Source organism: Aotus nancymaae, unplaced genomic scaffold (assembly GCF_030222135.1).
Source record: "Aotus nancymaae isolate 86718 unplaced genomic scaffold, 86718_ANA_hifiasm-v0.15.2.pri h1tg000077l, whole genome shotgun sequence".
Lineage (NCBI taxonomy): Eukaryota > Metazoa > Chordata > Mammalia > Primates > Aotidae > Aotus > Aotus nancymaae.
The window spans coordinates 15139501-15166409 of record NW_026988492.1 but is presented as its reverse complement, the minus strand read 5'-3'; the positions used below and the strand labels follow the sequence as shown (position 1 = coordinate 15166409).

At 36.6% G+C, this 26909-nt stretch overlaps 1 protein-coding gene across 1 annotated transcript in view; it reads left to right on the top strand.

Moving 5' to 3' along the window:
• The window catches only part of MALRD1 (MAM and LDL receptor class A domain containing 1), a 609315-nt gene that overhangs the window by 309908 nt on the left and 272498 nt on the right, over positions 1-26909 (top strand). Inside the window, exons 27-28 of the mRNA XM_064368444.1 lie at positions 620-865; positions 2494-2651. Coding sequence (XP_064224514.1) covers positions 620-865; positions 2494-2651 — 404 coding nt within the window. The remainder of the gene's footprint in view (positions 1-619; positions 866-2493; positions 2652-26909) is intronic.

Below are 26909 nucleotides of genomic sequence, written 5' to 3'. Positions count from 1 at the left end.
GTTTTGTCAACAAATCTCTATGGTTGACATAGCATTGCAGAAAATTGCTCCTAAAATTCCAAATTATAGACAAATATGTGTTTTAGAGAAAAATTTGTTTTAGTGTTGGTTATTAGTTATATATGCATAGCCCTGCTTCTAAGGAGGTATCATACATATCATGGCTCCTGAAAAATATTGGAGTAAACGGATGCTAATGGAATGTATTTCCAAATGCCACATAATACATGACCTCTTAGTGCCTTAAAGATTTTGTTTCAGGATAAAAAATAGCAGGCCTCACGTTGGCTCTCAGACATAATTTACATCCTTGAACACAGTTTACAAGGAATACTGCATTTGGGGAGATGAGGAGTGGTACTTTCCTAGATCAGTAAAGCAGTGCTTTCTTTTTAGCATTTGTGAATAATCTTCATGAGTGATCTAAAGGTTAGATCTCTGGAGCATATTGGGAGACAGAGATGGGGTTCAGGTACCTCAAATTCCTAAGAACAATATGTTCCTTTATAGATTAAAATGAATCAACTCTTAATGCTTTTTGACCTCACTGAATGTGTTAGGAGTGTTCCCTCATTCTTTTTTGTTTAATTTTGTTTCGTTTTTCTCTTCCTTTTTGTAGGTTTCTGCCCACTTGGCTATTGGGAATGTCAGAGTGGCAAATGCTATAGACTGGAAGAAAGATGTAACTTCATAGATGACTGTGGAGATAATACTGATGAAAATGAGTGTGGTAGCTCCTGTACTTTTGAAAAAGGCTGGTGTGGCTGGCAAAACTCCCTGGTCGACAACTTTGATTGGGTTTTAGGGGTTGGCTCCCATCAAAGCTTAAGACCTCCCAAAGACCACACACTTGGAAATGAAAATGGTGGGTTATTAGGGTGTGGTAATTGCTTTTACATGATATTCACAATGTACATCAAAATGTCTTTTATGACAGCAGGTAGGGAGCTCTGGAGAGACCACCATGGTGATATTGCAAGGCTATCAAACATTTAGTGAGTGTAGTTTTTTCTTAGGGTGCCGTAAGAAAGGACCACAGAGTGGATGGCTTAGACAACAGACATTTATTGTTTCAGTTTCTGCAGGCTGCAAGTCCAAGATCCAGATACTGGCAACAGTGGTGATTCCTTCTGAGGGTTGTGAGAGAGAATCGTCTCTTCCATGTCCCCTCCTAGATTCTGGTAATTCCTTGGCTTGTAGATGATGGTTTTCCCTCATCTTGAAGGGAAAACCTTGGCTTGAAGATGATGGTCTTCACATCATCTTCTCTATAAGTATGCCTGTTTCTAGGTCCAAATTCCCTCTTTATTAGGAACCAGCCATGTTGGATCAGTGTCCATCCTAACAGCTTCATCATAACCTGATCATCAGCAAAAACCATATTTCTGAAGAAGATCACATTTATAAGAACTGGGGGTTAGAACTTTGGCATATTTTTGGGAAGGGAGAAACACAGTTCAAACCATAACAGCTTTTGGTCAAAATCTAATGTTAATCACTAATTCAGTAATTGAAGTTAGATGATAATGTGTGCTGCCATCAGACATCTTTCCTAAATGGTACACATTTGTAATCAGTGACCCTGAATTCTGCCACTCATATGATCATTAGCAAGTCTTTTCAGATTCTCAAATTCCTCATCTGCCATTTTGAGATAATGAAATTTGACCAGGGTGCCTCACAGAGATTGTAGAGGTGATATATATGAAGGGAAAAGAGTTTGAAACCTATGGAGATGCCATGAAAATTTAACTGTAAAGCCACATATGTTAAGGGCACTGGGCATGGCTCTTTTTTTGTAGTGAGTAGCTGAGATCAAGACTCAGCTTCCTTGGTAAAGGGATTAAGGATAGTAGCAGAATGAAGAAGGGACCCTGAATCCCTGGATGCTGCAAAAATAGACAAAAGAGTCTAAATGTCGAACTTCCATAGACCTATGAATTAAAAAAAGGCTGATCCAAAGCCAGAGAAAGGAAGACCAAAGTCTCATTCAAACACTCAGCTCTACATACATGAAATGTTTTGGATATGTCATTGTACAAGAACAAATTGAATACCTTTCTTCTCATGTTGCTTATTAAAATTTTCAGTATTCTATTTACACACTCAACAGATGACTGAATTTTTAAAAGCACATAGTATCACTCCTTTTTTAGATGTCATAGGTAATCTTTGCATTATCTTAAAATCACTTGATAGTTTGGGAGATCTATAAAATAATTTTTGTCACTATGTTGTTGATTTGATGGCTTAAATATCCCATCAGATCAGCTAATCTGCATACTGTGAAGCACGTGCTAAAAGCACATTGGAAATTTTTCTGTCACTAAGCTAGAGACAAGGCTATTAGATTTTCTTTCTGTTCCAAATGAAAATACTTTTGGCGGCTCAGATTATATGATTTGTCATTAAAAACCCTAACTATAATGGAAAAGCTAAAATAATCCTGTCATTGTTTTTTCGGTCTTCTCTGAATTCTGTCCTTGTTCCTAGGGCACTTCGTGTATCTGGAGGCTACTCCAGTGGGCCTTCGGGGTGACAAAGCACACTTCAGGAGTGCCATGTGGCGAGAATCCAGTGCAGCCTGCACCATGAGCTTCTGGTATTTCATATCTACAAAGGCCACAGGGTCCATTCAGGTTCTCATCAAGGTAGGAACATGGCCTCTAATGACTCTGAGCTTGTTTTGTTTTGTTCTAGAGACAGGGTCTCACTCTGTCACCCAAGGTGAAGTGCGGTAGTGCGGTCATGGATTACTGCAGCCTCCAACTCATGGACTCAAGTGATCCTCCTGCCTCTGTCTCCCAGATAGCTGGGACTACAGGCACAAATCACCATGCCTGGCTAACTTTATAGTCTTTGTAGGCATTGAGTCTCACTATTGCCTTGGCTTGTCTCAAATTCCTATGCTTAAGCAGTCCTCCCACTTCAGCCTCCTAAAGTGCTGGGAGTACATGCATGAACCACCATACTTGGCCCCCTCTCTGTAAGTGGCATGTGGCCTGGGAGAGTTTGTTACAACACTCCTGACTTGGCTAGAGAAGGCCCCCTATTTTTCAAAGGTTCCATCTACTATGGCTGAAATGATCTATGGGGTTTGGTAAGCTGGAGTATGAGAGTCAGCTTTAACTTCAACATCACATCCTGTGATTATGACTGAATCCCAGAGACTCCTTATATAATAATAATTAGTCTAGGACACATACATTTCTTCTTCCTATTTAGTTGTTTCCTTCCCTATCCTTTTCAATAAAAGAAAATAGATTATTTGTATATCTGAAAGAAGAGCAGCTGTCCATTTTTCCTCACATATGAGCAATCATTAAGGGAACTAATAATAAACATTCTGGTTCCAAGCATACTGTGCAAAGGACTGAACTACTCAGGAGAATGATCAAGGTATGATTACACGGAACTGCTTATTAACTGTGACACAGTAATGCAGTTTCTTACTGAGGATTAATTGGATGTTTCTGTCAGAGCTTTAATTTAGTATAACAAAATGACAGTGTTCAGAGAACAAAGTAACATAGTAAATATTAATATTAATGAGACTTGGTTAAATACCTTTACTCTTTATTGAGTTAAAACAGCAGCTGAAAGGAGATATATATGTGCGCACACAGGTATGTGTGTATTTATTTCAAGAATCTAGGTAGAATTCCAGGAAAGCTTACTCTAAAGCATGCTGTGGAGACCATTGCTGTTTTTTTTTTTTATCACACATGAGCTTTGGTTAAGTGCCCTGGCACTGATAGAAAATGCCTGAGCTGAATACCAAAGAGCTTATACTTCTGAGCAGTTTATATCTGTAGAGTCTATGTTTTATAGGAAACCAAAATTGACTTTATAACTTAAGACTCTTCTATAATGATGCAGAAAAGCCTGCCTAATAAAATACATGTTGCAAGAACCACCGTGAAGCATTGTTATGTTTAAAGATGGAAACTTATAGAAATATAGAGCTGAAAGTTCTCATAAGAGGACTTTGCTGGCACTCTTGAAATGTGATACTTGATTCTGTAGTGTGCACCGTATGAGAGATTTTGCACTGCTCTGTGGCCTTTGCTTTAATTATTTTAAAATAAATAGTATTTACATTTCAATTATCTTATAATAGCAAACTTTATATTTCTAGAAAGTGTAATATTAGACCATTTTGGAATATTAGTCTTTCTACCAAGTCATAGAATTCCTGTGCTTCCTGTAATTGATTCTTAAGAAAATTTAACAGCATTTTAAAAAGCCTATTTTTAAAATTCACATACACACACACACTTAAAAAGTATTTGCCTATACTTAGTCAAGTTGATTGTGAAGAAGAGAAATGCCTCATAACATATAAATTTTATATTCATGTAAATTAAGGCAATCATTTCATCTTGGTGATTAATGAGATATGTATTTTCGACCATCATTACAAAGTAGTTATGTGGCTCTCTCTATGTAGAATCATGCTAGATTTTACCTTGCTCATTAGTTTGAAAGCATCCTAGCTAGATGGTAAACCCAATAAAGGCAAGGATTCTGCCTCTGAATTCTTTCTTTACTCTTTGTCTTTTAAAGTGTTCCGGTATACACATGTGCTCCCTCTGGCTTAGCTCTCCCTGCCTATTCTTAAGAAGGCCCCCTTCTGTATTTTCCATCTTTTACCTCCACTCCGAGTCCCATCCAATCTGGAAGACTCGGCCTTTGCAGAACTTGCCTTGGCTGCATTAGCCTAGCCTCCATTTTCTGAGTGTCTCGGTGTTACAAAAGATTCCTGCTAATTGGCTGTCAATTGGAAATTATTCTAGTTCATCAAACCGATTGTAAAATCTCAAGAGTAAGGCGTTGAAGTTTTAGGCTTCAAGTGTCCCTCTCAGATCTTCAGAAAAGGGACCACTAGATGGAGCAAAAAACTGGTGGCCTCCCAGAGGCTGTGGCTGGGCTGGAGCCAACCCTTATTTAGGACAACCCTTGTGAAGGAATGGCCACTGTGTATTACGTGCGTGACACTCAAGTCTAGTCTGAAGAAGAATCTGTCATCTCAATCTGAAACATATACATGGAATCAGATATAAAATCATGCACTATTGAGCAATAATTTACTGGTAGCATCATTTATATGGGGTAATATTGATTATAGATCAGTACAACAATGTATACATAAACATGCCATTTATAGAACACCATCACTTAGGTTATTTCTTAGCACTCCACTCCGAGTTAAATAATGGGAGCCTTATTTTACTAAGGCATAGAGGAGTCACAGAAATAACTTTACCACCCTATAGCTAAATACCCAGTAGTGACAGAGTGGGAACGTAAATCCAAGTATGTCTATGTCCAAAACTCATTTGTTTACTCCCAACCCTGAGCCTCAAGTGTTCCACACTGACTTTAATATTGAAATGAAGATCCCCTTTCACCCAGATCTATACACATTGCATAGAATAACTTTTTAGAAAAAAAAAGAATCAAGATTCTTAGAATGACCATATATGATTTTTAAATGACTTCTGTAATAAAGTAAATTCAGAGAAAGCCCAATAAAGCAAAGCTATTTCTTTTGAGAACATTTGATAGAAATCAGTATCATATTACCTCTTACATATTTTATACATTTTTTTCTGTGTTTTTTGCCTTTGGTTACATGAGAGCTACTTTTCGTTAGAGAGATGCAACTAAAATATCATTTTTGTGTCTTTAATCAAGTAATGAGTGAATAACAAGAGGATAAGAAAACAGAAATTGATATTAATTTTTTCTTTTCCTTGAAGTTTGCTTTATTTATAAATAAGAAAAAAAAGCTTTAAAAGGATGTAAACTTTTTTGAAGGAAGAACAATTTTTAAAATACAGTTTGTTTTGTTTGAGATCAGAGAGTTTACCAGGTAGGATGACTGATTCTCACTCTCTGCTTGGGCCAAGCCAAACACTGTGTGCATGAGATTCAGCCCTTGGGAAGCAATGACAATCTCTATTGCTCCGCTCCTTCATTTTATGAGTGAGTCAAGAGAGGCTCAGATGGGCTAAGTTATAAACTCAAGGTCACCAGTAAGTGGATCAACTATGACTTGAACTCAGGTATTCTGAAATTAAGTTCAGGAAGTCTGCGCAATTGGTTTGGTTTATGTCTTTCTAGGGAGGAAGTTTGGATGTCAGTATTCTTAAGTTAAAATAAGTGGGCCATATCTTTTTCTGATTTTTGAAATAGTTCATTTTTAAAATGGTGTTCTTATTCTTGCTAACATTTCTCATTTTTATCTTTTTAATTCATTTGTATTCAGTATTAAATTTCTCATTAAATTTAAATGCATTGCCTTTCAGACCAATATTTAAAACAAAAAATAAAACAAGTGCTCAACAGTAGAATAAGTGTTTTACAACATGAAAGTTGACTCATTTTACAGATATATCTAATTTTATTTCCACTATTTTACCTGTTTTCTAGTCACTTGTTTCCTGATGGGGTTAATTAATGATGAGTAACATGTATACATTAATACACTAAAAATAATCTGGGAACACATGGACACAGGGAGGGGAGCACTATACACTGGGGTCTGTTGGGGGGAGTGGGGGTGGACAGCGGGGGGTGGGGAGTTGGGGAGAGAGAGCATGGGGAGAAATGCCACATATAGGTGAAGGGGAGGAAGGCAGCAAATCACACTGCCACGTATGCACCTATGCAACAATCTTGCATGTTTTTCACATGTACCCCACAACCTAAAATGCAATTAAAAAAAAAGAAAAAGAAAAAAATAAATAATCTGAGGGAAATTTTTAAATGGACTTTGTTTTCAACAGTTTGTTTTCATTGGGTAGCCTCCACAAGCAACAAAAGACCTTTGCATCTTTTCAGCCAGCCTTTTGAATAAAATGCAGGAACACCTGCTACCTGAAGAGCATTGTCTTCTTTTGGAACTATTCCATCTGTAATAAACTGTTGATATTTTAATCAAGATTACTGCGTGCTTTAGGGAATTTAAATATATTTAATTGAAGGCATTCAGGACTATCCATTATGCAGTCATGATAGAAAACATAATATATTCAAGCCAGAAGGAGAGAAAAATAATGTGTTTCAGGAGAGCTCTCCTGATATAGCAACCTAGTTATGCTGGAAGACCATAATTAAATTAGTTCGTTGCTTTATCTTGCTTAGTGGTTCAGATCATTTTAGAGTTGGTGGGGTCTTACTCTCAGCTATTCATTTTACAGCTGCAGGAATTAAGAGTAAGAGGTTATATTTCTTGCCTCAGCTCAAATGGTATTTTAAGAAAAAAGTCAAGATGTGAATCTAGTTTTTCTGAATTCTAACTTAAGGCTCTTCTACTTGTCTTCCTAGAAATTGTATCTAACAATTTTGAAATGTAATAGTGAAATAGATATTTTGTTCAAGAGACTGCAGAAAATGTCAGATAAAAAAGAAGCTAGCTTCTCTTGATTATGTAACAGACTGTGGTCATTCTGGGTACACTTTTAACCTTAGTCTATGGAGCAATGAGCTTTGGTTGTAGAAAAGGGTCAACTGAGTGCATGGTAAGAGCTCTGCATCCATCCAGACCCACCTCCACCCATCCCCTGCATGCAAACCCACCACTGCCCTAATTCGAAAAAATGTACAACACATATTGAGTATTCCTTACCCAAAAATCCAAAATTTGACATGCTCCAATGAGCCTTTGCTTCGATCATTACGTTGATCCTCTAAAAGTTTTGGATTTTAGAGCATTTTGAATTTTGGATTGCAGGGTTAGGGACACTCATTCTGTAATTGCTTATACTAGAGTAGTAATCAGACAGATTTTCAGAGTTTGATTTATTTTAATATTGACAATCTATTGAATAATGTTATTTTGGGTACACTGTTTGCATTTTATTCATTATTTCAGAAAAAGGATATACATAACATAGAGGATATGTAGAATCTGGATAGGGAATTTGACTTCTCCAAGACTATCATATGGATTTTGGACTGTAAATTAATTGAACTACAGTTTTAGTGCCAGAACTTTATTTGCTTTTTCAGAGTTCTTTCAGTATCTTAGTGTAATCTGCATAGTATTGTTATATTGTAGTAGTGTACTTGGCCAAATAATTGGAGAAAAGTTGACCTTTGCGTGTCAAGGTGTGAACCACTGAATATATGAGACAGACTCAGTCAATTTAGGAAGTTTATTTTCCCAAAGTTAAGGACATGTGCCCGTAACACAGCCTCCAGAGGATCTGACAGATGTGCCCAAGGTAGTCCAAGCACAGCTTGGTTTTATACATTTTAGGGAGACATGAGACATCAGTCAATATGTAAGATGAACATTGGTTTGGTCCAGAGAGGCGGGACAACTTGAAGCAAAGGGGAAACTACTTGAAGCGGGAAGGGGGCTTCCAGGTCATAGGAGATGAGAGACAAATAGTTGCATTCCTTTGAGTTTCTGATTAGCTTTTCCAAGGAAGTCAATCAGATATGCATGTGTCTCAGTGAGCAGAGGGATGACTGGATAGAATGGGAGACAGGTTTGCCCTAAGCAGTTCCCAGCTTGATTTTTCCCTTTAGCATAGTGATTCTGGGGCCCAAGATTTATTTTCCTTTCACAAAGGTAGAGCCACACAAGATACCAACACACTCAGAGTTTAATTAGGTTAGTTGCCACAATATCACAACGCTCTGGTTATACAAAATAGGTTTCTTTATATCATCTTAGAGAACATGGTAATAATTGTTCCAGGCATATTTTGGAATATGTGAGATTTTTCTTTTAAACTTCTTCTTTTCCCATGTTCCTTACCTCTTTCAGTGCCTCTGCTATTTCCAAGTAGGACTCCTAAGAAGCTAGTTCCACTGGAATGTCTTCTGTCATAAAGGAAAGATTTCCATTAGGATGCTAACACCGTAGTTTAATGTATCCGCGGAGCCCAGGAGTTTTTGCTTTACACGGAAGCATATAGTCAGCTGTAAAGAATGACATTGTGACCACTATTGTTGCCATTTTATTTCTACTTCTACTCCCACTAGTGCTGCTACTCTTGTGTCCGGTCCAAATACTGACTAATTCCTTTTTTTCTATGTCATGTGCTAAGTCTTCCACCTATATGAATCCATTTAATATTCAACATAAGATTGCTAGGAAGATTTATTTTCCAGTTTTACAGACCACAAAATTAAGACCCAGGTCACATAAACAGTATGTTGAATAATCAGGATTAAAAACCAATTCTATCTTCAATATTCATGCACTTAACCACTATGCTCAACTTCTCCTATTAGAATTTAAAATATTCTAATACTCAGGAGTCAGAGATTACCGTCCCTCAAAGTTTTCCAGTGGTTCTGAAGTCATACAAATCAGAAATTTCCATCTCTACATATTAATAAATCTATAGACATATTCCACACACATTAGAGAGGAGAGGTGGCTACTTTGTTCATCAACTTCAGCAGTTTGTTTTCTAACTTAGCTTGCCAGCATCTAGTAAAAGGTACTGCATTTATCTAAATTATTTCCCTTCGTATTTAATATAACTCTGACATTTTAAAAGCATGTTTAATATAGCTGCATTTTATTTTTTTAATTATTTTTAATTGACATCATAATTACACATATTGGGTACAATGTGATGTTTTGATACATGTATACATTGTGTAGTGATCAAATCAAGGTAATTAGCACATCTGTAACCTCAGTATCTGTCATTTCTTTGTGGTAAGATCAATGAAAATCCTCTCTTCTAGCTATTTTGAAATATATGTTGTCATTATTATTATTATTATTATTATTTTGAGATGGAGTCTCATTCTGTCGCCCAGACTGGAGTGGAGTGGCATGATCTTGGCTCATTGCAACCTCTGCCTCCCGGGTTCAAGCGATTCTCCTGCCTCAGACACCCAAGTAGCTGGGATTATGCACCCACCACCATGCCCAGCTAATTTTTTTATTTTTAGTAGAGTTAGGGTTTTACCATATTGGTCGGGCTGATCTCAGACTCCTGACCTCGTGATCTGCCCACCTTGGCCTCCCAAAATGCTGGGATTACAGGAGTGAGCCACCACGCCTGACTCCATTATTTTTAATTATATTCACCTCACTGTGCAAAGAAACACCAGAACTTATTCCTACTAACTGTAACTTCATACTCCACCAGTCTCTCCCCATCCTCAGCTCCCCGTCCCCTCCACGTTCTCTGGTAACTACTGCTCTACTCCCTACTTCTATGAGATACATGTTTTAAGTCCTGCATATGATCAATGAGATCATGAGGTGCCTGTCCTTCTGTACCTGGTGTATTTCACTTAACATATTTTCATCCAGCTTTATCAATGTTATTGCAAATAACAGGATTTCATTTTTTTATGGATGAGTAATATTCCATTGTGTATATAGACCCCATTTTCTTTATCCATTTATTCATTTTTGGACACTTAAGTTGATTCCATTTCTTGGCTCTTGTGAATTGTACTTCAGTAAGCATGAGAGGACAGATATCTCAACCTACTGATGTCATTTCCTTTGGATGTATAGCCAGTATTGGGTGTAAGGCTGATTGCCTCACCGGGAGCTCAGACGCACATCCGCCTGCCTTTTTTCCGAAGGCTCGGACATGCTCGGGTTGTTCCCTTTTCCCCTTCTCGCCCAGCCTGGCATTCCCTTGGGGAACCCAGTGTGCAAGCAGGGTCTTGTGATTCTAGCCAATGGCAGCCGAGTCTTTCTAGCCAATGGCAGCCAGGTCCTGTATGCAAACAAAGGCTTGTAACCTCACCCAATGGTAGTCTTGCTCTCCCACAACCAATCGAGCTCCTTCACTCCCTGTAAAAACCCCTGTCTGAGAGGAGTCTGTGCGACTTCTCCGGCCCCTCCTGTCGGACCGCAGAACCTCGCCCGGGAGCCTGAATAAATTCCTTCATATTGGATCTTCTTGTGTTGGCCTCAGTTTCTTTCCTTTTTAAACCCAGCAAGAACAAACCTCACAGTGGGTTTGGTATATTATATGGTAACTCTGTTTAAAAAATTTTTTTTTGGAGAAACTAACATATTGTTTTCCATAATGACTGTACTAATTTATAATCCCACTAACAGTGTGAAGGGGACATTGTTACTGGGAGTATAACACTTGGTACACTATTTTTGCTTTTGTTGCCTGTGAATTTGAGGTCTTATCCAAGTTGCACAACCTTGCTAATGCTTGTTATCTTTTGTCTTTTTGATAATAGCCATTCTAACAGGCATGAGGTGATAACCATCATGGTTTTGATTTGTATTTCCCTGATGGTTAGTGATGCTGAACATTTTTTTTTTTTATATATCTCTTGGCCATGTATATGTCCTCATTTAAGACATGTCTCTTATGATCTTTTACCCACTGTTTAATCATATTATTTGCTTTTCTGACTATTGAATTTTTGGAGTTCTTTATATATTCTGGATCTTAACCCTTTGTCAGATGTATAGTTTGCAAATATTTTACCCCATTCTGTAGGTTGTCTTTTCATTCTGTTTGTTTCCTTTGCTGTACAGAAGCTTTTTAGTTTGATGCAGTCTCATTTATCCATTTTTGCTTTTGTTGCCTGTGAATTTGAGGTCTTATCCAAAAAAATCCTTGTCCATTCTGTCTTTTGAGAAGGAGTCTTGCTCTGTCACCAGGCTGGAGTGCAGTGGCTTGATCTCAGCTCATTGTAATCTCCACCTCCAGGGTTCAAACAATTCTCTTGCCTCAGCCTCCCAACAGCTGGGATTACAAGCATGGGCCACCACATCCAGCTAATTTTTGTATTTTTAGTAGAGATGGGGTTTCACCATGTTGGCCAGGATGGTCTCGGTCTCAACGTTGTGATCTACCCGCCTCAGCCTGGCAAAGTGCTGGGATTACAGGCATGAGCCACAGCACCTGGCCTCTTCTAGTAGTTTTATAGTAATAGCTGCATTTAAATGTTAGTGAGGAAAGAATGATTTAGAAACAAATTAAATTAATACCAATTATTAAAATATTTCTAAAACTTTATTATAGTGACTTTGTGAATATATGTTAAAGATATTTATGGAGGATGAAGTAACTATCATTATTTTAAAGGTGTGATAAACATAAGTGATACTTTTGAGATATCCAAAGTATTGTAATGGGATATTAAAATATCTATTATTATTATTGGTGAGAGAGGCACAGGTACTATTAATACCTGCGATCTATTGCGTGTATCTACAAATTGAAGAAAACACAAAATGTTAGTTGAAGTTAGTGAAGATAAAGATGTATTTCTTCCATCCATGTCATAACCCTCTAGAAAATTAATATTCTATTTATAAGGAACCTGAAGAATTTTTAGTTTTATAAGGCCATCTATCTTATGTGTTCAGTGCTTACATTTGTATATTAAGAAATATCAATGTGCCTTGTCTGCAGAGGAATTTCTTAGATGAAGAATCAATTCCAGCTCCTGATATTTGAGATCCATAAAGTCACTGAAGATAGCATTCTATCTGAACCATGTTTAGAGCAGACTAAGTACAAATGGGTTTAAATGCTGCCACAGCAAAGAGCTATTTCAGCCAACTAGACATCAGGCCTGCAGCCAGGTAGAGTCAGCAACTTCCAAACTGGCTGCTCATGGATTAATGTAGTGAGAGATTTGTCACTGGACTCAAAAGTGTCTCTTCAAATGTCATAAGAAGTCATAGACATTGTTTTCTTAACTGTTACAAGATCTGAGAAAAGGAAGAGAAGGAAGAGAAGAAAAGCAATATTGTGGCTCATCTAGTTTAAAATATAGTAGACTAGTGACTTTACATGGTTAATGTCCATTTGCCCACAGAAACTTTGTAGGTACAATTGCTGTACCCAAACTGTTCTGTGTAGGAATCCTGAGAGCTAGTTAATTTCAATTTTTTTTTTTTTTTTTTTTTTTTTTTTTGAGACGGAGTTTCACTCTTGTTACCCAGGCTGGAGTGCAGTGGCGCGATCTCAGCTCACCGCAACCTCTGCCTCCTGGGTTCAGGCAATTCTCCTGCCTCAGCCACTTAATTTCAATTTAACTTCTGCTTATTTACTGATAATATTTGAATTTTGATTGTTTTAAACAAGTTTTTCATGGTGCAACATTTTCTTTTTTTCTCTTCTCATTTTTTTTGGGGCATTGCTTGAAAAATTATAACTTTTCAGCACATGATAGTAACTCTTTGTGGAACTCATAAGTTCTTAATTAATTTTTAATGCCTACTCTGTTCATTATCTGTGGAGTTTGCAGTACATGCTCCAACAAAAGTAGGGTAGAATTGCTTTTCAGTGGGCTGATTGTTCTGACTGAATCACGTTTCTGATTCAGATGCTGCTGTAAGATTGGCAGTGTGTTTTTACCAATCACAGATTACAGAGTTGGAGTAGAGAGAAAACCCTTGTGATTCACTCTTGTATGCATCAATAAAATAAGCAATTAAAATGGCAATAATCTTATATATCTTATCTCTGTAATGAATATACAAAATAATAACATTTGTAATCTCTGAGGGAATTTTAATTAAAATAAATGTTTTAAACTTTTTTAACATTACACTTAAACTTACATTTTCTAGATTAGTATATTTCTCTCCATCTTATAAAGAACTCAGGAATAATTTCTGATAATCTGTTGTGAAAATAAAGCTCTTTGGTAAATTCTGCTATGATTCCCCAGTTATAGATAGTATTATGTGAAAGATATAAACAAAAAAAAAAGCTGAGCAGTTTGGGATATACTATGCCCAATTTAGACTATTTCTAACTAACAATTCCTTTAATTTAGGATTACAAATTTCTTCTGCAAGTACTGAGTTTCCAGCTCCATCCCAAATCTTCTCACCCTTGCTTTCATTCATTGCAATTTAAACAGTTATTTAGTGAGCTTCTCCTAAATACACTCTACTCTCATGGAGCTTGTGAGTTTAAAGTGGGCTTAACTGCTGGCAAAAAGCAACAGTATGGCAGTGATTCTTTCAGAAGTTGTAAGTACTGTCTCACTAGAACCTGAATGTCCTCAATATTTAATTCTCCTCTTTCTGAAGTTGTCCTTTCCCTGAAAAGGTAGTTTATGACTTCGTGTGCTACATTCTTGGTACTGGCGCTTCTCTGAGGTTCATGGAATGGGTTTGAATTAGGTAGTGGTGTGTTACCCCATGATGAAATCTTTGTCTCCTGGCACTACTACCCTGCATGATGACTGAGTATGTGAAAAGCTCTTTTCTCCAATGACTGGGGAAGTTTGATGATGCAGACCTCATCTGCCTAGTTTACTGTCCTGTCTGTAGCAAGTAGCATAGTGCCTAGCACATAGTAGGTTTTAAACATATTTTTTTTAAGTTAAAGAAAAATTGAATGTACAAGCAGTGCATAAATGTCAACTTTACAGAATAATTAAATATTGTAAGAATTCCAAAGCTACTGAAATATTTACAGGCAGAAAATGTTTAGAAGAAATAAAAAAATTGGGTTTTGAAAGACGAGTAGAATTTGGAAAAATAAAGAAAGAAATCAGGTATGGTAGCTCACACCATAATCCTTGCACTTTTGGAGGCCAAGGCAAGCAGACCACTTGAGGTCAAAAGTTCGAGACCAGCCTGACCAAAATGATGAAACCTCATCTCTACTAAAAATACAAAAATTAGTCAGATGTAGTGGCATATGCCTGTAATCCCAGCTACTAGGGAGGCTGAGGCAGGAGAATCACTTGAATGCAAGAGGTGGAGGTTGCAGTGAGCTAAGATCATACCACTGCACTTCAGCCTGGGCGACAGAGCAAGACTCTGTCTCAAGGAAAAAAAAAAGAAAAAAGAAGAAGAAAGGAGAACATTATTTCAAAGAGAATACAGAAAGGAGGGGAAACCTAGGAGGTATTGAGTGGGCCCTGAATTTACCACTTATTGGATAGTAATTAAGGATATGACAACGACAAAAAATTTTAATGACAGTAATATTTTAATGACAATTTAAAAATAAGCATTTATAGGCTGGGCACTGTGGCTCACGCCTGTAATCCTAGCACTTTGGGGGGCCGAAGTGGGTGGATCACCTGAGGTCAGGAGTTCAAGACCAGCCTGTCCATTATGGTGAAACCCCATCTTTAAAAAAATAATAATAATAAATAAATAAAAAATAAGCATTTGTTCTACCCTTTACAGTCTACATTGTACATTTGCATATCCAATACTGTGATTCTATTGGTGTTATTTAACATAGTATTGCTTTTATTTTTTCTTAATTTTCAATTATTTCTGACTTACTAACTTATATTTAGCTTTAACTTTATAATCATTTATTTTTGGTAACTTCTAATGTATTTAAATTAAATTTGTTATGATGTACCAAATTATATATGTAAATTAGCAGTGTGTAGCAACACAAATAATAGCAGTGTAATCAAATTGAAAACTAATCCAAAACTTTTTGAATGACAAAAGAAAAACAAAAAGTGAAATCTTTCAATATTATTTGAATGAACTTAACTTTTAATTTTCTCTTGATATGAGAAAAGAAATTTCAACTTAGTTACTAGATAGTCATTCAGACATTGACATTATTTTCTTGGCAGCAATAGACATAATGATAGATAAAATAATTTTTGGAGAATAAACACTGTATAATTTTTTAATTTAATTCTAATAGCTCAAGTTCACACAAAATCACCAAGAAGCATAAACAGCATTAACACAACAGTCAGTAGCAGCCAGCAGGGACATGTTGGCCACCTTCAGTGATATGACTTTAAGATTGATCAAACAATCAAAAGAGAGTTCTTTAATCAAAATTTATTTGCCAACATTGTGTAGCATTTGTCTTGTGTACTTTTTATGTAATTTTGAAGAACTCCTTATCAATACCACTCATGTTGATACTTAAGAAATCATAATACTTACATAAACCCAACAAGATAATTAAATATTTAAGAACGAGATTTGCATGCATAACACTGAGCTTTGGAAAGCCACAAACTATGTGATATCTAAAATTCTGCTCCCCCTAGAACCCATTTTTGGCCCCTGTGGGGCAGTATTGACCCTTCTTAAGAATGCATGTTACACCCTCTACTTTTTCTCCAAGTCCTATCTGTCAGTCTCTGAGAACGCTTTGTCTTGGGAAGGCAATCATTCTTCATCTTTTCAGAAAGCAAGCTGTCAGACTTAACACGATAACTAAACTTGAGTCTTGGAGATTGAGACCCTCAGGGGCAACACAGTGAGACCCCATGATATGGTTTGGCTGTGTCCCTACCCAAATTACACCTTGAATTGTAATAATCCACATATGTCAAGAATGGGGCCAGGTGGAGATAATTGAATCATGGGGGCAGGTATCTCCCATACTGTTCTCCTGGTAGTGAAGAAGTCTCAGGAGATCTGATGGTTTTATAAAAGGAGCACAAGCTCTCCTGCCTGCCACCATGTAAAACATGACTTTGCTTCTTATTTGCCTTTAAGCCATGACTGTGAGGCCTCCCCAGCCATGTGGAATTGTGAGTCAATTAAACTTCTTTCCTTTATAAATTGCTCTCTCTTGGGTATGTCTTTATTAGCAGCATGAGAACAGACTAATACACCCCATGTAAAAAGGAAATGAATAAAATAAAAAACTTAGTTATTCCCTTAGAATCTTTCTCAGTAAGCCAAGGTAACCACATATTATCCATACACACGTGTCTTCTGTGCTCTTACTTATGCCTTTTTCTTATCTTTGTCTTTATTAAATCCATGTCTTTTTCTACATTTTGAATGTCTGCCTCATGTCCATCCTTCCCTCACCAACACACACACGTAGATTTTGGCGTAACCAAATCCTGAACATATTTCCAGACCCAGATTGAATGTTCTCTCTTCTGGGTCTTGTCACTTACTACCACTACCTTGAAAGTTGAACGTAGGTACAATTTAGTTTTGTATCCTCCATAATAAATGGCTCATTGTAGACACATAAAATGTTTGTTAGGAAAAATAAGATATTTATATTGTTTAAAGCTTAAATATAAACAGGGAGAAAAGTATGTAAACCTTTAATAAGAATAATTGACAAAGGGGAAGATTTAGAGGCAATTGAGGGCTGACGATGAAATTATCCATGCAGTCTAAAAAGAATTTATATTTCCAAAAAAAGACTAGTTTTGTAGTCCTGATTTAAAACCCTTATATCATGTTGTGGTGAGTATTATGCCTCCATGAATAAAAAAATAGAAGCTATTAAAAGTGAATGGATTACTATTCTTTTTATAAATTAAGCCATCTGGTTATGAATTTATGAATGAGACCATATGTATTAGGGTTTTGCCATTAAAAAGTCCATGAATGACTCATTGAGGACTTTGTTATGGGTTACAAATACTGATACATTTTATTTTCCATTCACAAATGTGCATTTAATATATCCACAGATAATCATTGTACATTGCTTTGTCCTCTTTTATGCTAACCTGTTGGTGGCAAGAAAGCATATTTAGTTCTTCAGATTTATGAGCTGAGGGATCATTATTCTGAGTGCTAGCAATTGAAGTGACATAGAGACTTAAGGTTAAAAAGAAGGGTAAGAAAATATTTTTATATGAATTCATGGATTTCTTTTCTTCAGCATTCATGGGCCTTAAGGATTTTATAGGTCATATTTTTAATGAGTTATCTTGACTCTTTTTTGCTTTACTGGGGGTCATTCAGCAAATAAAATCTTACCAAAGTTAGAGGTATATATGGCTCTCCAATGATGAAAAAATGGTGAGAATATTCTTTAGTCTTTTTAGGTCTCCTTTTGAATTATTTTTTTTTCAGAAAATCCTCAAATTATAAGCAGAACATTGAAATTAATTACTTTGTTGGCTTCATTAGAATCAGAGCTAAATTTTCTTGTTAGTCAAAAGAATGTAAAACATAAGAAAACATAGATTGTAAAAAGTGTAAATAATACTTCAAATGGCATTAAACAAGTTAAGCTTTTTGCTAAGCAATTTTGTTTCTTGTGAGGTTTTTTAAAGAAAGTCTATGCAGAAGATAAAAACATAGTCAAGCTTAGAGGAAAAAAATGCTTTTTATTTGGTTTTTCCATTTGACACAAAATATAAGTAAAACTTTTGCAATGTACTATGTTTCCTTAGATGTAGGGAGATTGTGAACAGTTTTATTTTTATAGATACATGGTTTGCAGTGATTTCAGAATGCATTCATGCTTTTTCAAATTATTACTTTATCCATGTAGTAATAAACATCATTAGGAAACTTAACTCATGCAATAATTTTAAGCAGATATCTCAGTACTTAAAATTTTTTTATGTCTTGTAGAATGATTAAGGGTAGAGTGTTGACCTGGAATTCCAGATAACTTCTCTTTGGCTAAGATGTAGTATATTCTATTTAATATTAGAAATTTCTGATACATGTTGCTCCCTTAAAAATCTTCCATGTTTTTTCCTCTAAACTTTTCAGCCACAAATATACTTGTTTTTTCTAAGTGGCTTCAGCACTGTTAAATGTTTTAGAAAATTTTATTAATGTAAATATAGCCAGATCATTGAGTAGGAAAACAGTCAATGATGGCGAATAGCTGACATATCTGCAAGAGAGTCACTTTGTTTTCCTAAACCTCTGGGGAAGTGATTGTTTTATATCACTTCACTTACTTCACACACACATACTGCAAATTACTTCAAATTCTGTTGCTAAAATAATTTCTTTGTTTAAAAAGATAGCACTTCAGAAAATTTCTGTTAAATGTGGTAACTTCAGTGTGGATGTCCTGGATCAGAATCATTATACACAACAGAGCACTTTATATATTCCTTTGTATCTTCTCATATATCATAAGCTCTGAAAATATCTGAAATTGTATGCACAAAGAAGAGAAAGCAAATTTACTAATTGCTTTTCCTTAAAAGTTCTTATGACTGCATCCATGAAAATGCATAGCCTATATATGTATTCATGAAGAGAACTAGCATTTTATTTAGTAGGTTTTTCATGACAATAACAAAATCAATCCTGTAAAAGGCAAAAATTGTGAAAATAATTGAAATTTACAATGAGGCACTGTTGGTCTTTAGCATATATGTACATTACCCCAACTTTCTAAATATTTCTTAATTTGGTAAGAATGCTTCAATATCTTCTTTGTTATTTTGCATGAAGGACGTTAGAACTACTGGTAGAATGTAGAAGGGGAAATATGAACAAAACTATTATTTTCTGAAAATTTCTGTTCAGTAAGAAAGGTCACCTCCTCTCCCTCTTTGAAGTCCTACCATACTCTTCTGTTTTTAGGATTATTTTTATATCTACTAAAGAGTTGTTTACTGAGTGCTACTTCTCAGTATTGTGTACTTTTTCCTGCAACTCCCAACTATAGTTTTGGCCATTGATTATTCTGTTCTAGTTGCTGCCTGAGAGTCTGAGACCCCTGACTTGATCATGTGCTATAATTAACACACTGTTTTTAACAAAGATTCTATAGGAGGAAAACCACATCTCTCTTTGGTCCTATCTATCAATTCAAAACAAAAACACCAACACACGGCTTACGTGCATGTCATATAATACAGAAGCATTGATCCTAATTAGAACTTTAGAACATAGAATGTGGCTGTACTCAGAGTACAAAAGGAAAATCAAATATCAGACTTTCACACATGGATTCTCTCCATACAAATATCCTAGTTACTAGCCTCATTCCTTTGTTTCAATTTTGACCGTCCTTTGAATCTTTTAAAGGAGCCATATGTTCTGTACTTCCAATGCATGCTTAGACTCCATTTTCAGATAACACCGCTCACTAAACATAGAGATTACTTTTGCCTTAGGATGATTTTTTTTTCCTTTTTCCTGGAGCGATGAAGACACTGTGACCTATAGAGTTTATTTCCTAAGGTATGAGGTATTTAGCCAACAGAATGTCACAGTGGGTTCCTAGATGTGACAAAAGATCACTGGCCACATAGCTGAAGACAGACTTGGATTTGAATGTCAACTCTGCCTCTTACTACTCACGATCTTGGGCAAATTACTTAGAATCTGTAAGCCACTTTGTTTGCATGTATAAAATGATGTTTATAATGTGAGTCGCAAGTTGTTTTCAGGGCCACCAAATAGTATAACAATGGATGAGAGAGTGCTTTGGAAACAATAAAGCATTTAACAAATTCTAGGTAAAGTTTTCTATTAATCCTTCATCAAATGTAACCATAGGAAAGGGAGAAAAAGTAAAATTCAGAGTATTTGTTTTGTTCTGTTGTTAAAATAGACTGAATTCATATCTTTATCATCTAAAACTGTGCGATCTGTTACTTTTCTGAACAGGAGTTTTTGTTGTGTTTCCATTTAAATGCCCTTTCACTCGATGCCAGAATTGATTCTATGTGTTTGTTCTCATACACTGTCTGGTTGGATGGGTGTTCGTTAAACTTTGTGCCTGTGTTCACTGATAGCCGGTCCTTGAAGAGATGCTGTCAGGCGTTAAGTTCAGAGTACAAACTGTTATTGTTTGGCTCCCGAAACCTGGCTAACGGCGTCTGTCATTTAGGAGATAAGGTTAGAAAGGGAGAATGTTGTCAGGGGTGAGTTATTCATAGTAAATAAATATCCAAGGAAAGCTAAAAGGTTTGTTTTTAAAACAGAGGAAGGGCATTGAAATCTGTTGAAATATTCCATTAAAAAAACATTATGCCATTCTCGCACATGATGAACGTTCAAACAATGACCATATCTCACAGACAGAAAAGTATTAACATGACATAGTGCCATACACAACTCACCTAGTAGCTCTGTAGTGGGAAAAAAATGCAACATCCTCCCCTGTTATTAGAGTTGCCAACTTCTCCATAAAAGCACTAAATAGAGGGAGGATCATCTGATGATTAATATGGTATCAGATAATTTTTTTTAGTTTTTCATATAGAACCTTGTGTATACCTTCCACCACCAAACACATGCGCTTCTTCCTATCTTAAATGAGGAGGGGTCTGTCTTTCTGATGAATTCTATCTCCTCTACCTTTAGTCTTGATTCTATTCCCCAACCCTCAACTCTGGAATCTGGCTTTTCATGAACATGTATCTCAAGGTTTAATCTTCAATACCTGTGCTTTTAACCACCATATACTGCTGCTTCTATAAATAAAGAACTCCTGACCAGGCATGGTGGCTCACACCTATAATCCTAGCACTTAGGGAAGCTGAGGCAGAAGGATCATTTGAATCCAGGAGTTCAAGACCACTTTGGGCAACATAGTGAGACCCTTTCTCTACAAAAAATAAAAATCAATAGCCAAATGTGGTGATGTGCACCTGTAGTTCCAGCAGCTCAGGAGGCTGAGGTAGGAGGCTCACTGAAGCCCAGCAGTTCAGGGCTGCAGTGAGCTATGATTGTGCCACTGCCTCCCATCTAGGAAATAGAGCAAGCCCTGTTTCTTAAAAAATAATAATAATAATAAAAAAACTCCTAATTGCTAAAGCGTAGACAAATTGACAAAAGACATACATAGGTATCACACCTAAGAGGAAATAGAAAAGACAACTAATAAACCTATAAAAAGATCCTTTACCTCTGTAGTCGTCAGGATAATGCAAATAAAGCCTAAGTACCCAAAGGCTGAGCAACAGTTAAAAAGCAATTACCAAGGATTCCTATGGATGTGGAACAAACAATTAAAAATTTATTATATTCTTGGTGGGAGTACAGATTGGTAAAATAATAATAATTTGGTAGTATTAAGTAAAATAGAAGCTGCATGTATTATCCTGTTACATAGCTGTGTTCCTCCTTTGTATGTTCTCTAGAAAAAATACTTGTCTGTGTGTTTAAGAGGTATAAACAAAAATATTCAAAGCAGAGAGTTTTGAAGAACCCTGAGAATGGCTGTTCCCATAACATTGCTACCAAACACCATGGATTCAGTCTAGGTCCCCTTGCTTGCTGCACAGAAAGCCAATCACTGAGACAATGAGTGTGACAGATAAGGCTTCATTTTATTACAGATAATGTCAGCCAGAGAGATAGTGTCAAACCTCAAATCTATTCCTCCTCTGGAACTAAAGGATTTATGTAGATGGGAAGGAAAACAGGAGAGGAAAGGAAGAGAAGTTGGTCAACAGACATCAGGTGCTTGAATGAAGGGTCTAGAGTCTCACTGTAAACACATGAAGGAAAACAGGAGTTAGAGAAGGATAAGGAATAGGAATTGGTCAGCAGGCAGCAGATACATCTCATTGTATAACTCTAGGTGTCTCAAATTTCAGTTGTGTGGGCATCTGGCTTGTTGGAATATTGGGCCAGTTTCAACACAAAAGAAAAGAAAAGACATAATATCAAACTTCACACACGGTTTATTTTCAAAAGCACATTCTAGTTCTCAGCCCTGATCCTTGTCTTCAGGTTTGACTCTCCTTTTGAGTCTTTTAAAGAAATCATATATTTGATCCTTCAGTGAATAAACTCCATTAAATAATGGGTGATATATTCAAACAATGAAAATCATACATTAGTGAAATGCATTAACAAAAAAATTAAATGATCCTGTTAGAAAATTGGCAAAAGACATAAAGAGACATTTCACTGAAGAGAATATACAGATGGGAGAACAAAAACATGAAAGGATTTTCAACATCAGTAGTCATAAGGGAAATACAAGGTAAATCCACAGTGAGATACCACTACACACTGACCAGAATAGTGAAAAAAAATTTAAATGACAATAAAGTCAATACGAAATGCTCGGGAGGATATAGAGATACTGTATAATTATACACTGTTGCTGAGAATATAAAATGGTATAGAAACTCTGTAACAAAGTGTTTGGCAGTTTCTTAAAAACCAAAAACTAAACATGCAACTACCATATAATCAAGCAGCTGCACTCACAGTGGTTTATCCCAGAGAAATGAAGACTTATGTTCACATGAAAACCTGTACACAGATGTTTATAACAGCATTCTATTAATTGTAACAACCAATATCTAGAGACAACATTATTTGTAATAGCCGATATCTAGAAACAACCTAGATGTCCTTCAGTGAGTGAATAGGTGTAAGTAAACTGTGGTACGTCGACATCATAGACTACCACTCAGCAATGAAAGGGAGCAAACTACTGATGCATGCAACAACCTGGATGAATCACCAAAGAATTAGACTGAGTGAAAGATGAGGATTCCAAAATGTGACTAACTTTATGATTCCATTCTTATGACTTTTTTTTTTTTTGAGGTGGAGTTTCGCTTTTGTTACCCAGGCTGGAGTGCAATGGCGCCGTCTCAGCTCACCGCAACCTCCGCCTCCTGGGTTCAAGCAATTCTCCTGCCTCAGCCTCCCGAGTAGCTGGGACTACAGGTGTGCACCACCATGCCCAGCTAATTTTTGTATTTTTAGTATAGACAGGGTTTCACCTTGTTGACCAGGATGGTCTCGATCTCTTGACCTCGTGATCCACCTGCCTCGGCCTCCCAAAGTGCTGGAATTACAGGCTTTAGGCACCGCACCCAGCTGATTGATAATATTCTTTATGTTGCTCTCTAATAGCTGTACCCACTTTTTATGTTTTTTTTAAGACAAGAGTCTCACTCTGTTGCCCAGGCTAGAGTGCACTGGTGTGATGATATTACCTATATTATCCAATGTCGAGGTGTAATTTAAGCTAGATTTAGTATAATAAATGGTTTTTGATATTTTGCACCCAAGTTTAGAGTTTTTTTTTTCATTTCATTACAAACCACTTGAAGTGAACCTCAAGGCAATCTTCATGAACTTCAAGTCTAGAAATCAGTCATTTTTCTCACTACTTAAAAAGTGTAAGTGAAATAAGAGCAGGTGCGGTGGCTCTCACCTGTATTCCCAGCATTTTGGGAGGCTGAGGCAGGCAGATCATGGTGTCAGGAGTTTGAGACCAGCCTGGCCAGTACAGTGAAACTCCTCCATCTCTACTAAAAATTAGCTGGCTGTGGTGGCACGCACCTGTAGTCCCAGATACTCAGGAGACCAGGACAGAAGAATCGCTTGAACCCAGGAGGCGGAGGTTGCAGTAAGCCGAGATCATTTCACTGCACTCCAGTCTGGGCAACAGAGTGAGACTCCATCTTAAAAAAAAAAAAAAAGTATAGGTGAAATAATTTGCACGCTGGAATGAAGCTGTAGTCAGGCATTTCAAATCAAAAAACTTGCCTAGGTCTTGACCTCTGAAAATCTGAATTAAATCTGTCAGCTAAGTATGAACATTGTGCACATCAGGGAATAACCTTGATAATGGACGCTAGGAAAGGGGAACTAGACAGAAGCTAGTGACAACCTCCTTCCTTACTCCCTCCCTCCCTCTCCCTTCCCTGCCCTCCCCCTCCCCCTTCTCTTCCCCTCTACTTCCCTCCCTTCCATCCTTTCTTCCTTCTTTTTTTAAATAAGTGTTTAGTGAGGACCTACTTTAATCCATAAAGAGTCAAGAATAAATGTCACATGATAGCAGCAAATAGATGATTAATTAATATTCTAGGAATTCCATTTAGCTTATGGGATAGTGCAGAGTATACAGGTTTAGACATCTATGTCAAACACTGAATTTGTGTACAAGAACATAAAAAATCTTTTTGACATAAATTTTGTCTAGTAATATAGTCCATCTTGATAAAATGTATGACCATATGAATTTTCCCATGTTATTCACTCTTAATTGGGCATTTTTGATAAGTGTGCTACAGTTTCTTTTTCAGAAAAATATTTACATCAAACACAGGATTAATATCAAATCTGAGACTTTTTGAATGAAAAGACTTTAAATATCAGACCATTGTCTTAGGCAACAGTAAGTGGAAGAAAGATGGTTTTTAAATATTATGTAGCAATTGTCCATAATGATGTGTGACCCATCCTGGAAATACAAAATTCAGACTTTTGAGATGTTTAGACTCCATCAGGTTGCCTTTTTTGGGTTAGCTACGTAAAGGTATGAAGAGCACAAAGTGAAATAGTTGGATTTGTGAGTAGATACGCTTGTTCCAAAAACTACCACCAGCTAACATTTCCCTGGTGCTCTCTAATACCAATATTATCCAACAGAATGTAGCTCATAATAGGCAGTTAATAAATGTTTGCTTAATGGAACAATGAATGGTACCTAAGTCTTATTCATCTTTTCCTATGAAATAAGCACTCTTCTAACTAAATACATGGTCTCATTTAATGTGCATAATAAGTGCAAAAAAGCTACCATGATCATACTTTATGCAGCTCAGATAACTAAGTTACAGAGAACTCGTTAACTTGTTAATGTTAGTAAGTGGTTGAGCTAAAGTACAACTCCAGACAGTCCAGCTCCAGGATACAAGCACTTAACCATCACCACAGACTACCTGTCAAGGTATAGTACTCAAGGGCTTACTAATTCCACTCACAGCCTTTACCTAACATTTAGGAGGCAAACAACCAAGAGACACTAATTAGCATTTTCCTAGAATTCTTTAAGCACAGCAGTGATTTAGAGCTTGGTAAGAGAAAATTTTACTAATTAATTATAGAACTATATTAAGTTAATGGATAGAAGAAAAATGTTACAGCTGCCAAAATTTTCTGATTAAGTGTGCGAGCTGATTAAAAAAATTAAAGTATAAGCCTTGTGGGACAACTGACTGTACACTCTTGGTTTTTCATATCTTTACTTTACATTGATCTTTGCTTAAGTAAATTGTGTAACATGCAACGGTATTAAGAAGTTTATGGCCAGGCGCAGTGGCTCATACCTGTAATCCTAGCACTTTGGGAGGCCAAGGCGGATGGATCACCTGAGGTCAAGAGTTTGAGACCAGCCTTGCCAACATGGTGAAACCCCATTCTCTACCAAAATTACAAAAATTAGCCTGGGGTGGTGGTGGGTGTTTGTAATCCCAGCCACTTGGGAGGCTGAGGTGGGAGAATCACTTGAACCTGAGAGGCGGAGGTTGCAGTGAGCTGAGATCATGCCATTGCACTCCAGCCTGGGTGAAAGATCAAAACTTCATTTAAAAAACAAACAACGGGCTGGGCGTGGTGACTCACGCCTGTAATCCAAGCACTTTGGAGGCCAAGGCGGGTGGATCACCTGAGGTCGGGAGTTCAAGACCAGCCTGACCAACATGGTGAAACCCCGTCTTAAAAAAAAACAAAACAAAACAAAAAACAAAAGTTTATAATTCACTCTCTTAAATGACAGCAAATGAGCTTTTAACCTGCATAAATTAAATTACTTAATGAATTAAAGGAGTACTAGAAAAACTCCATCAACCAGCAAGGAAAAGAGTAAAGAAGTTTGTCATCTGACAGGAGTGTTTTATAGGTCTGAAGCTTCTCTGATGTAACTAGAAAACCCAAATTTGTACAGTAAATCAGTTGGGAATCCAAATATCTATTATTGCATAATGAAGACATGCTGAGTTAAGAAATTAGTATTAAAACAAATATAGGACTCTGGAATCTTTAGGGTGGAACCTGAAACCCCATAGTGAGAAACTGATAACATATACATGCAACTTCCTGCAAATGATGAACTCATGGTGAAAAATGACAAACCAATGTAGAAAGTGAGCCACCAGGAGGCAGACTCTGCCAACCATAAAACAGAAGAATCATCATTACTGCTGCTCCCAAGCTTGTGTCTTGCCATCTTTTCAATGAAAATCCTACTCATTTCCCAAGGGGATTTATTCCGTGATTTACCTATCACTGTTTTCTCTCACAGTTATGTTAAGTGTAGACATTTCATGTGTTAAGTAAATTGAAAGCTATTACTATGTAGATTAAACATTTTATTTTACACAAAAAAGAAAAATTATTCCTAAATGATATATTTTAGAATATAACTTTATTCTTACAAACTGAACCTCTTTATATAAATAGACTGAAATTTTAGGGAAAAAGTAATAGTTGGCCAGATGTAGTGACTCACACCTGTAATCCCAGCACTTTAGGAAGCCAAGGCGGGTGG